General features: G+C 39.6%; 1 protein-coding gene across 9 annotated transcripts in view; it reads right to left on the reverse strand.

Moving 5' to 3' along the window:
• Positions 1-13,203, reverse strand: part of Esr1 (estrogen receptor 1) — a 371,567-nt gene that overhangs the window by 61,863 nt on the left and 296,501 nt on the right. For all 9 annotated transcript variants that reach the window (XM_076926762.1, XM_076926763.1, XM_076926756.1 and 6 more), the window contains one exon: positions 484-622. In XM_076926762.1, the coding sequence (XP_076782877.1) occupies positions 484-622 (139 nt within the window). The remainder of the gene's footprint in view (positions 1-483; positions 623-13,203) is intronic.

Consider the following 13,203-nt stretch of genomic DNA (forward strand, 5'->3'; position numbering starts at 1 on the left):
CCACAGTCCAAGGCAACCCAGTATAATATGATAAACAAGGGAGCTGAAAACTGAAATTAATTCCTAGAACTGCAAATGGCCTTCAGAACTCTCATGCCAAATTTCCTCATTGCAATGATGGAAGAATTAGAGAAAAAAATTGAGAGGCCATTGTGGTTTGGTTTTAAAGGCACCAAGAGATTATGTATATGATGTATGTGTATATACATATACACACATATCAGAAGATAAAGGTAGAGTTGGAAACTTCTAATTTGTAGTTATGTGTTTGTGTTGGAAGAGCTAGGGTTACATCAAGACGATGGCAAGCAGACAGCAAGCCTTAGATTTCCATGAACATGTCTACTATGCATCCCCTGGACTTACGCATTCTTAAGTAAATGTAGCTATACAACTCTTTGACAATCCATGGGCTATGGGAGCTTTGGATACGAACTAGTGGTTATAAAGGATGTTTCTCCAGGCCACAGCCTGGACACTCACCTGTCCAGGAGCAAGTTAGGTGCGAACAGGAGCTTCCCGGGGTGTTCCATGGAGCGCCAGATGAGACCAATCATCAGAATCTCCAGCCAGGCACACTCGAGAAGGTGGACCTGATCATGGAGATTCAAGTCCCCAAAACCTGAAAAAAAAGGAAAGCCTCACTTAGTTCCAAAAGAATGTAATCATCACTGGTGATATGCACATGGCTTGGGATTTGAACTAGTGGGCTTTTTTTTTTTTTTTTTTTTTTTTTTTTTTTTTTTTTTTGTAAATACAAGAAGGAAAAAACGTGGATGTGTGCACTTTTTTTCCCTAATGGCTGAATATGAGATTAGAGCTTTTTAAAATCTGTAAATGGCAATATGGTAGATGCCTAAACATCATGAAGAAGAGGAAGATGGGGCTGGTAGAACTATATTTTATAATAAAAGCAAGTATTTTTTTTTAAATCTAGTTCTGTCAGTGAGTTTCCACTTGTCTGAAAGGATGTTATTTTAATGCATTATTGTCAGGTCTTCAAGTATACACTAACTCATGCAACCCAATTAACTGTCTACAAAATTTGTACTTAGTAAATGGATCCTACTCAGCCATAACTAATACCTTTAAGTAGCTGTTATTTTCTCATTCTTATCTAATTGAAAACACTTAAGTGCTGTAAACTTAAATTATTTAACTAAGCAGAAACCAGGACACAGGTAGGACCAAAGTCCTTAGGCATTTCTTCATTCTAGTACTGAGCCATAATCCTTTTACATAAAATGTAAGACAAAGACTAATGAGATAACATATGCAAATTAATCACCAGAGGATGAATCAGATGACTTCAAGTAATGTCACAATTACTCCTTGGAGAAACCACTGATGTGTGCCCTTGTTTTCCAGTGGTTGATTAGGAGATTAAAGCTTTTTCTAACTGTTGATGAGAGTAGATGCCTAAACATCATGAAGAAAAGGAGGAGGAAGAAGAGGAAAAGGAAGAGGAGCAGGAGGCGGATGATGAGATGAATTTGGAAAGCAAGAGAGAAGAACATGACGTAGAGGAGGAACAATTAAATCCCTCACTGTGCATTGGAGGCAATGCTAAGTTCTTTCTGTATCCAGCTGTTTCATCTTGATTCATACAACAACCTGACCAGCCGGGAATTGATGGTCCTGTTTTTTAGATGCACAGAGTTTGCATGTCTTCTAAGAACAGATATTGGAACAGAATCTTCAGTGATAGTGCTTTTAATCAGCAAGTGACACTAACTTTTCTGCATTTTGCTGTGGAGGTTTGGATCAGGTGACTAAATATACCTAACCACAGAGATGCCAGCATGACAGGATTATTGAGTAAGCAATGTTTTGCAAGTTTTCCACTTGCTAGATCAGTGCCCTTCACACTCTCTTCCTTTCCCAGCCTTATCTTTGACTGTTCTCACTGATACAGGAGAATCAGCTATGGAAATCTATTTTTATTTTGTGGATGTTGTCTTATTTGTTTCCCACTGTCCTCTGTTAGAATCCATTCGTATTAATTGAGCCAATTTTTTTTTTTTTGGTCTACTTGATAAAAACTTAGATATATCTGGGAAGAGAGGGTCTTAATTGAGAAAATGTCCCCAACCAGATCAGCCTGTTGGTAAGCCTGTGGGCCATTTTCCTGCATGACTGTCATGGGAAGACCCAGCTCACTGTGAATGATGCCATCACTGGGCTAGTAGCCCTGAGTACTCTAAGAAAGCAAGCTGAGCAAGCCATTAGGAGCAAGCCAGTAAGCAGCACTCCTTTAAGGCATCTGCTTCAGCTCCTGCCTTCAGGTTCCTGTCCTGCCTGAGCTCTCTGACTTCCCTCAGTGATGGCAGTAATGTTCACAGCAAACCCTAACTACGACATTAACAAAGAAGTGGACTTTAAGTATACAATTCACCTGACGGATACCTTTCTTGGGCATATTGGGAGTTGTCCAAACCTCAGCACTAAACAATTAGCTTGTTTCTCTATATACAGTCCCTAAAGTGCCACATTTCACACAATCCTGACTTACTAGGTCAAAATTCCCAGAGAGACTTCAGGTGCTCACACAACACAGGGCCACGACCCCTCACTCACCATCACTTCATTCTCAAACATCATTATGTCCACTTGAACAGTCACGCAGTCTTCCTTTCCTTTCCATTCCTGTCTTTGCACACAAAGCCAATTCCACACCCCATTTCTGACTTCTTAATTAAGACTCATCTGTGCCATGTTGTTGTATATGTGAGTGGCTATTCTTGTATGTGTAGAAACCTACTCCATCACGTAGGTGTACCTCACAAATACGTACAGATGCACTTCCACTGGGCATTTGGAGTATCTCCATCTTTGGGCTCTTACTACTAAATCTGTCACATGCAATTTTTGAGCAAGTCTTTGGATGGATGGCTGCTTTTACTACCCTGGGACAAATATTTAAGAATACCACGGTTGTAAGCAACTGGTAACGGTTTTCAAGAGAAGCATGTCACATTATACACCCATGAGCAGACTCTTCAAGCCTCACCTACTATCCGATAGCACTCACTGTGCCTTTTTTTGTATAATTGTTTCCACATTTATCTATCTGTACACACACACACAGGCATGCTGATATACATGATTGCCCTACCACCCATGTATGGAGGTCAAAGGACAAGTTGTCAGTTCTTTCTGTATCATGTGGGCTCTGGGGATCTAATTAGGGTGGATAAGCTTAGCAGTAAGCACCTGTAGACTCTGAGCTACCTTACTGGCCCAGCCATTTTCATTTTTACAGATGCCAGTGAGGGTGCAGAAGCATCACATTGGTATTGTTTTAATTTGCATCTCCTACTGTAAAGTATCTTTCCATATTTTCTACCAGTTCTTTTTGGTATTGGATATTCAAGTTAACTACACTGCATGTCTAAGTCCTAGTAGATTGTATCTGTTAGGCACATAAATATAATTTTTATTCAACACTATTTTTTAAAAGCCCAAAGTTAGTGTACTGTTTACTACCTCACTGAGACATTCCAGAGTCCATGATGGTGCAGCGTTTATCAGATTACATGTCTTTTGGCAAGAGCAGATTCCACTGGTGTGACACAGAGCTGGAGGCTACCAAAATGAAGCAGAGAGGATCTGCTCTTAAGAAAAGTCTTGGTAATAATCTTTTCCCAATATGCTGGTTGCCGTTTTGTCCTATTGACAGTGTCCTTTACCTTACAGAAGCTTGGCAATTTTATGAGGTCCCATTTGTCAATTCTTGACCTTAGAACATAAGCCATTGGTGTTCTGTTCAGGAACTTTTCCCCGTGCCTAGGTATTTGAGGCCCTACATGAAGCTCATGAAGAAGGAAGACCAAGTGTGGATGCCTCGGTCCTACTTAGGAGTAACAAAATACTCAAGGGAGCAAATATGGAGACAAAGCGTGGGACAGAAACTGAAGGAGGAGCTGTATGGAGACTATTTCACCTGGGTATCCATCCCATGTGCAGTCACCAAAGGTAGACGCTGATGTGGATGTCAGGAAGTGCATGCTGACAAGAGCCTGATATAGTTGTCTCCTTAGAGGTCTGCCAGAGTCTGACATATTCAGAGGCGGATGCTCACAGCTAACCATTGATCTGATCAAGGGGTTCCCAATGGAGGAGTTAGAGAAAAGACTGAAGGAGCTGAAAGGGTTTGTGGCCCCATGAGGAAAGCAACAATACCAACCAAACAGAGCTCCTTAGGGTCTAAACCACCAGCCTGGGAGCACATAGGGAAGGACCCATGACTCCAGCTGTATATGTAGGGGAGGATGGCCTTGTTGGGCATAGGTGGGAGAGGAGATCCTTGGTCCCATGAAGGATGGACACCAAGTGGGGAGGGGATTCGAGAGTGGGGAGGTGGGAGGTGGGGGGTAGGTGGAGGCAATCATAGAAGCAGGAGGAGGGGGGATAGGAGGTTCCTGGGTGTGGGGGGGTAATGGGATAAAATCTGAAATGTAAATATAATATCCAATAAAAAAAAGTCTTAGTGATTAGGCTGCACAATCTGGTTTGAGGCTTGACTGGAGGAAAGGGAGGAGGGATCTCTGGCAAGCATAGCTGTTTGTCTAGAGAACACTGGGTCTAAAGGGACCAGCCTTGCTTGGGAGAAACAAGACCTTGTCACAGTTCTCTTTCTTGATTCCTAATCCTATAAACCAAACCTGGACAGCAGAATATGAGTTGACAGCCCTCACTGACGTTTTACTTTCTTAGTAATCTCTTCAGTTGTTTGGATAGTTTCATAACACTAATACAGTCTTACCTATAAGTCAAATTTACCCCCAGAAAGGTTATCATTCAAAAGCAATCTGTTTGCTTTTGTCATTGTTGTTTTGTTTTGTTTTGCTTTGTTTTGATTTGGTCTTTTGGTTTTTTGGGTTTGTTGTTTGGTTGGTTGATTGGTTTTTTGTTTGTTTTGTTGTTTTGGTTTTTTTGGGGGGTTTTGGGGGGAGTTTTTTTGCTTGTCTCTTGCTTCTTGGGATATTTCCTTTTTGGTTTGTATACACAAAATATCCTTGTGTGTTATCACTCTTAGCATGAATTATTAAAAAAATTCCCACAGGTTTGGGCTGAACATGTCCCCATACATGTTGGGAATTACAATGAGGCAATCAACTTTGGGAAGCCAAATGCCAGATTCCTGACAGTGACTTTACATTTAAACAGGATCATATTCTTTAACTCTGATCTCAAAATGGGATTACTATTCAGGCTTAGCAGTTACAACGATCTTTGGGAGTCAAAGAAGTTCCCCATAACCACATGTACTATTTAAATAGGGTGATTATGAATATGTCTGTTAGTAATACTTTACAGTCAGAGGCCAGCAGGATTGCTGGGGTTTTCTGTGAAATGTAGTCATCTTTAATTCTGCTTAATTATAGTTTCCAGCTGTGCACACTGCCTGCCGACAAGGGTTATTATACCTGTTACAAAGCATTATCTACAAGTTCCTCAGACAGGGTTGGGAGGAGCTTGCCAGACAGACTGTCAATTAGTCTTCTCCATGAATGTGAGGGCTGTCAATGGAGGTCATTCCATGGAGCTTTTCCTTCCAACATACTGGTTTCACTATTATTTTATCCACCAGAAGCATTTCTGATGTAAAACAAATAGCCATAAGTATTTTTAGCTCTGAGGTAATCAACATATATATTATATATTATATGTATGTATATTATATATTATAATATATATTACATGTATGTATATACAATATACATACATATAATATATAATTATATTATATGTATATATTATAATTATATATAATATATAATATTATATTATATATTATATTATATATTATATATTATATAATATATTATTATATATTATATATTATATAGTATATAGTATATAGTATATAGTATATAATGTATATATACATTATATAATATTATATATACTATATAATATATAATGATTATATATTATTATATAATTATATATTAATATATATAGTAATATATATTATTTATACCTATATTATTAGTTATATATTATGTATTATGTTATATGATGTTATAGGTTATGTGTTGTGTGTTACATGTAACTATTAAATATTACATATTAATTATAAATATATGTGGCCAATGATTTGTAGATATCACATTTCAATTCCTTGTTTCATTTCCCTTAAGAACTCAAAGATTATGTCAAGTAGATCTGCTAAAAAGCATTTAAAAAGCAGATCTCTGTCTTCTGAAGGTTTCAAAGCATCATTAATGGGAAGTTAAGTTGCATATCTTTATGGGATATGAGTGAAGGCAGCCGAAACAGAAGTTCACACAGGTACCACAGTAGGGGTTGATTCATCCTCTGTTCCTGAGAATCCACAGCATTAGAATATGGAGATGGAGAGATGACTCAGAGGTTAAGGATCTGGTCCTGAAAGTGTGGATGCTAGAGCCCAGATCTCCCGTACTCAGAGAAATGCCAGGTGATGTGGCAGCCTGCCAATGAGTCCAGCACATAGAAGACAGGGGCAGGGATCTCCTGAGCAAATTAAATTGGTAGCTAGGTTAGCTGAATTGGCAAGTTCCAAGTTCATGTGGAAGAGCTAATATACCATATTGTGAGAGACAGAGACAGAGCTATCAAGAAGCCATCCTATGCCAATCTCTGCCCTACATACGCATATACACGTGTGTTCATTCTTAACTGCACATAAATGTGCCCATTCACATGTGAACATACATACATACGTACACATAACATACACACATATATACACATTCACATAAAAGTAGTAAGTATAATTTTTTGAGATATGACTAAAACACTTTCATTTTATAAAATAAAAACAAAATAAAAAAGTAGCCTTTCCCCGAACTTAGGGAACATGGGTTGATATTCAGAGCTTAGTAATAAAGTCACCAAAGATGTGATACACTGAAAACAAACAGCTATCCCAAGACATCTATCCCCAGCTCTGAGCAAGCTATACTGTAGCTAATGATTTGATGGGAACCTCTGTCCTAGGAAGATGCCATCTATAGAAAAAAAAAATCAGGTGATTTTTCCAGGCCAGTTATAGTTTGAACCTAAAAGGTCCTTTAAAAGCTACATGCCAAAAGTTTAGTTGCCAGAAATGGACTCTGGGGAAGTAATTGAATAATAAACTCTGACTTCATGAATAGATTGGATGCTGCTGAGTCTATAAGCTAATGGACTATTGATAATGGAGAGAGAAGCCTGTGAGGTAAAGACACTCCTCTACTCCAATCTCCCAACGTCCTGATATTCTGCCTCACCTCAGACCCATGGAGACAGAGCCAGCCAAGCATGGAAACCATGGGACCATGAGCCAAGATAAATCCTTCTGCATTTTAATTTTCATACGTCTTTTGTCACACTGACAGAGACCTGACTAACACACCAACTAAAGACATTGCTGATTCTGTCCTCCACTAAACAGTAACTGTTTGCCTCCAGGGTACTTTTCCCTTACTCCCTTACCTTTGACTGCAAAAGAAGAGTACAGAGGGATGGGAGAATGGTTCAGTGGGTAAGGGCTTGCCTGGCAAGTATAAGGAACAGTGTTCAATTTCTAGAACCTATGGAAATATGCCAGGTGTGGTTGCATTTACTTGTAAGCCCAGGACTGAGGAGGCCAAGACAGGGGGACCCCTGAGTCTCCTTGACCACCTTGTCTGGCTTAATTGGTAAGTTCCAGGCCAATAAGATACTATCTCAAAGAAAATCGATGGTGTTTTTGAAGATGGCAGCCAAGATTGTCTACCAGACTCCATAGGTACATATGCACGCATACCTGCACAAACATACACACACACACACACACACACACACACACACTTTCATTAACATATTTACAACCTTTCCAAACCCCTTCCTTGAGCCTCACAAGATCTGAAGCCTGCTCCACTGTGGGCTGTAATACATTGCTACAAAAGTTGCTCAGTTTGCCTTGGCATAAAATAAAATCCTTCAGGTCTTGCCTTCTCTTGTTGGCTATGGGGAGGTTCTTAGAAATGATGTCAAAATGTCCAAAGACCTTCAGGTAAAATGACTAATCTGAATATCTTCAAGGTTGTATACTGTCTTGGAAAAAGTGATAAATGGATGTGGCTTTTTTAAGAAGAGACACAAGGAAAACAAAGGGACTGTATTTCTTAATTTCATGGGATACAAACTATGGAGACTGAGAAAAAAAAACCTGAAACCATTTAGGGGATGAGAACATTTACTTTTCTCTTTGCCAGGACCACAGTGGACAGAAGCAACATGAGAAAGGTGAGGTTTATGTTGGTTGTGTTTTCTGAAGCTGTAATCTATCATGATGTAGAAGGTATGGCCAGGGTGGTGGCGGGGGTTTGTAGCTCACATCATGGTAGAGCAGAAAGCAGACAGCTCTCACTGGAAGGTGATCATCTCCAGCTCTCATGCCCTGCCCTGAATGGCTGACATCAGCCAAGATGACCCAATCTCAAATGTAATCATTTGAAGGAATGGAGAGGTCATTCAGTGATTAAGAGCACTTGCTACTAAGACCAGAATTCGATACTCAACACACCTACGTCAAGCATCTCATAACCACTTGTACCTCCAACTCCCGCTGATCTAGCACTCTCTTCTGACCTCCTCGGGTGTCTACACACATGTGGACACATGTGCACACACCCACAGAAAGATACAGACACATAAACATACACATAAATAAAAAATACATCTTTAAAAACCCTTTATCATTTGGATGTAAAACATCCCCCACAGGATTCTGCACTTAGACACCTTGTCCCTGGATGGTGGTACTGTGTTGTGAAGCTGTGGAGCGTGGGGACATGGCATCTGCCTAGCTTAACTAGGTTGCCTGGGGTCTTCTTTGAATGTGATATCGCTTCTGCTTCCATCTCTGTTCTTTCTTTCCTGACCAACGAAGATAGAACAAGTGTACAGTGAGGTACCACTGCCTCCTGCTAAGCTGCTCTAGCCTCTCCAGCCTGCACACCACACCTTCCCTGCTAGAATCTTCTAATGTCCCCTCAACCGTTTACTTAAATCATTCTCTTTGTCTGTGAGTAGTTTCTGTCAAGTACCCTGTCACAGTGAGGAGAAAAACTCACGAGCACCCACAGGATACAATCTGCAGAGATGCAGTACAAAGCTGGTGTGGGCAGAAGTAGCATTTCCTTGGAGAGGAGCTGTCTACAAAACCAGAAGCCAGGTGGTTGGATCCCTCGGTAAATCTACTAGCTTCCTGACCTTCAAACGAATTAATCATGTTCTCGGTGATGTGGCCATGATGTTCTGTGAAATGTCAGCTATGAAACTGCTTGCTGCACTTAATCTGCCTTGCAATAATTTCTGAGGGAAGAAGAAATGAATAGACACCAGGGAAAGCACAGTAGCAGTCGTAGGTTGGAGGCGACTGGGCTTTCTAGAAGAAGGCTACGCAACAAAGCCCCTCAGAAAAACCAAAGATCAAATGGAGTCTTTGCAGTCTACATTTTTATAAATTTAAATCTAGAGTTAGTGCCATACCATAGTCCATGTATCCTGTGGTGGAGTTGAATTCAACCTTCCTTCACTTCAAAAATATCCTCCAATGTCCTCTTACACATAATGCCACGGTAGCCCATTGGAGCTGTGAATTCCATTCTGTAACATTTTATAATGTCTAGGGAATAGTATAATTTATTGAAAAATTAATCTTTAAGAAATTCATTTGGGGAGATAGCCCAATGGTTAGCGATGCTTGCTGCTCTGGCAGAGGACCATAGTTCTGCTCCCAGCATCCACATTGAGCAGCACTTTGTAAACTCCAGCTTCAGGGGATCGAATGCCCTTTCTGGGATTCTGTGGGCACTGCGTTCACATGCACATACCCACCCACAAACAGACACATAGGTACATGACTAAAAATATGAAATAAGTCATTAAAATAAAGAAAGAAGAAATTCATTTTATCATCCAAGCCAATGTCATGTAGAACTTTTATCAAATCCCTACCATCATTAAAAATAAAATAATTGGAATGCACAGCCCCCCAAAATAAGCAATAGAATAAATAAATGCTTGTTTATAAATGTTTTGAATTATGACAGAGTTCTCTGCCTCACCACTGCTGTATGTGCTGCCTTCTTTCCAAATGCGTTCTTTCTTGTGGTGATGCTAGCCCCTGTCCTTGGAAATAATGACTAAGCTTTTTGCAAGTTTCTTCCCAATATGGGACTCTCTGACTATGTGGATGCCACACCCCCAGCAGAATGAGAGGTTCGGGAATAATGAAATGACTACCAGCCAGAAAGTCAAGTAGACCCAGCTCACTATTCTACTTACTCTTGAGATCCGAAAGCATTACCCATCCACAAAATGTAGATAGACTCAAGGTTAAGATGCTGAAAGCCCTTCCCATCTGTAGGAGGAAGAGAGACTGACCTATCAGTTAGCATTATTACAAAATAAAGGAGTTCTCAGATGTCCCAGGACACCAGAACCACTACTTTTTCCCCTACCCTGTCCTGACAGGCTGCAGACATTAAGAGAAATGTTTTAAAATACATTAGATATAAAATGTCTGATTCAATTGAGAATTTACAGTGGCTGTACTTCATGATCTCAAAAGCTTGTTTTCTGTTTCTTTTTGTTTTTATTTATGCATACATGTAAAAAAAAACCTAATAAAAAGGACAAAAGACTTTCTGGACATCAAACAGCTCTTACAAAACAACATTTCTCAAGATTTTAAAGAGAAGGAAACAGAGGTGTATGGATTATATTTTGCCTAAAATATATATGTGGAAGAAAAATGAGAAAAGAGAGCGTTATTTTGGGTTTTCTTAAACACAAAACATTTCATTATGTTCGACGTCCCCAGAATGCAGTTGTCTTCAGCACTTGTCCGGTAAGCACGAGACTGTTTCTGTGGAGTCTAACATGCTTCTGCACTCTTTGGATAGGGTTTGTGTGACAAGTGCCTTTACCTGCTGAACTATCCTAAAAAGTGTTCCTCTGATTGCCATATATGCACTATGGCTTGGGAGCTCCCACGTATATTTACTGTGCGCTTGCACACACACACACACACACACACACACACACACACACACACACTAATAACGATTATAATAACAATTATAACTGTACGCATCAGCATGTGCAGCTTCTTACTGAACGTTAGGATGTTAAACTCAGGTTTTCATGCTTGCTCGCGAGCATTTTGGCAAATGAGCCATCCCCTCAGTTCCTAAACTTTTAAACCTTGGCTCTGTTGTTAGAAAACGATACCATGTATTCTCTTACATCATGTAATGAAGACTTTTGTGACATCATTACCAGTTTCTTCAGAGTAAGGCAGAACACTGTATTATTTACTCGAGTCATTTGTACACACGTGTACTTAGAGGAGAGGGGTTGGTGGAACATTTAAAATGAATAGATAAAATTGCTGTTTATGGCAACTCCACTTATTCCTAACTTTATCTAAAAAAGAAAGAGAAAAATCCAACAGTTGTCTAGACGCCCTTTCTGAACCATGCATGTGAATGCATATATAAGACCTAAATTAAATTCCAGTGGTAGGTATTCTGATGGCAATGTCTTAGGCATATTATCATGGCTATTTAACCTAAATGAAACTAGGTTCAAATTTGCTTTACTGCTGCCGGGCATAGGATTCTATTCTGGCATCACTCTTTGCTCTTTGCCACACTCCTTCTAATGCTCCTTTGAGAAATTGTTAGACTTAACCTCTAAAGTGCATTTGGACCATACTCCAAAAGTTTTCCAACAGCCTCTCTTGCTTGGACATCATCCTATGCTTGCTGCTTAATCATCTCCTCTCTGTCTCTCTGTCTCTCTGTCTCTGTCTCTGTCTCTGTCTCTCTCTCTCTCTCTCTGTCTCTCTCTCTCTGTCTCTATCCTTGTCTCTATCTATATCTTTCTGTGTCTCTCACTGTCTGTCTCTTTCTCTGTGTGTATCTGCCTTTGTTTCTGTCTTTGTCTCTGTCTTTCTGTTTGTCTTTCTTTCTTGCTTTTGTCTCACTCTGTATCTGTCTTTCCTTCTGTGTCTCTGTCTCTCTCTGTCTCTCTCTGTTTCTCTTTGTCTTTCTGTGTCTCTTTCTATCTCTCTCTGTCTTTCTCATTCTCTCTATGTCTCACTCTGTATCTCTTTCCTTCTGTGTCTCTGTCTCTCTCTGTTTCTCTTTGTCTTTCTGTGTCTCTTTCTATTCTCTCTATGTCTCTCTCTGTATCTGTCTTTCTGTGTCTTTATCTTTCTTGGTCTTTCTGTGTTTGTCTCTGTCTCTCCCTGTCTTTCTCTGTCTCTCTCTCCCTCCACCCCCTCTCTCTTTCTCTCTGTGAGTGTGTATAACATATTATGATAACATCTTATTCACTCAGCCAATATTTTACTATGTTTATACATCAACAGGTCATAAAAACAGCATATGGAAATAAATTACCCCTTGTCTAGAATATCAATTATAGAATTTCTCTGTTTGGAGTGGGAAAAAAATGGAGCTATAATGTAAACAACCTCCAAGGTTTTAATGCTTCCAATTATAAACTGTGGCATATGTAAAATAATTTTAATACAATAGGGGTAAATTAGGTTTATTTTAAATAAGGATTTCATGTGGCATCCCCTTAACTGTTATTTATCTGTTCAGCTTAACCACATATATTTCATGGTCAGTGTACATCTTTTGTGGTTAGTGTACTTCTTTTGTTCTTTGAATGCTGAATAGATCTTTATTCTGTGCCAGCAAAACTAAGTTTGAGGCATACTAGGAATCATCCTGTAAAAATTGCAACCCCAGAATCTGTAACAAAGTGATATATAATGCCATTGCATCCTTGACAAAGGGTAGAGAGAGATTCTGGGCCACATCCTTCAGGTACATATTCATTTATGTAGCTAATTCTTTCCAAATTCCATCAGAGAAAACAAGTACTTTCCTAACTGTGCTCCTTTCTGTCAGCTAAAATGTCCCTCAGACATCATTGCTGACCACATGCAGCCTCTCCATTGGGAGAGACATCGACAGCATCCCAGAGTTCATCTGCCTCTTACAAAATGACTGCCACACTCTTACTTTATACACACCTCACTCTGATCACATTATTACATTGCAAAGTGCTTCATAGCTCATTTTTAAGTACATACAGAAATAAGTCATTCCAATATGCATGACTGTTTTGTCACACACATATGGGGGCTGAGAGAGACAGAGAGAG

This window comes from Arvicanthis niloticus, chromosome 28 (genome assembly GCF_011762505.2).
Source record: "Arvicanthis niloticus isolate mArvNil1 chromosome 28, mArvNil1.pat.X, whole genome shotgun sequence".
Lineage (NCBI taxonomy): Eukaryota > Metazoa > Chordata > Mammalia > Rodentia > Muridae > Arvicanthis > Arvicanthis niloticus.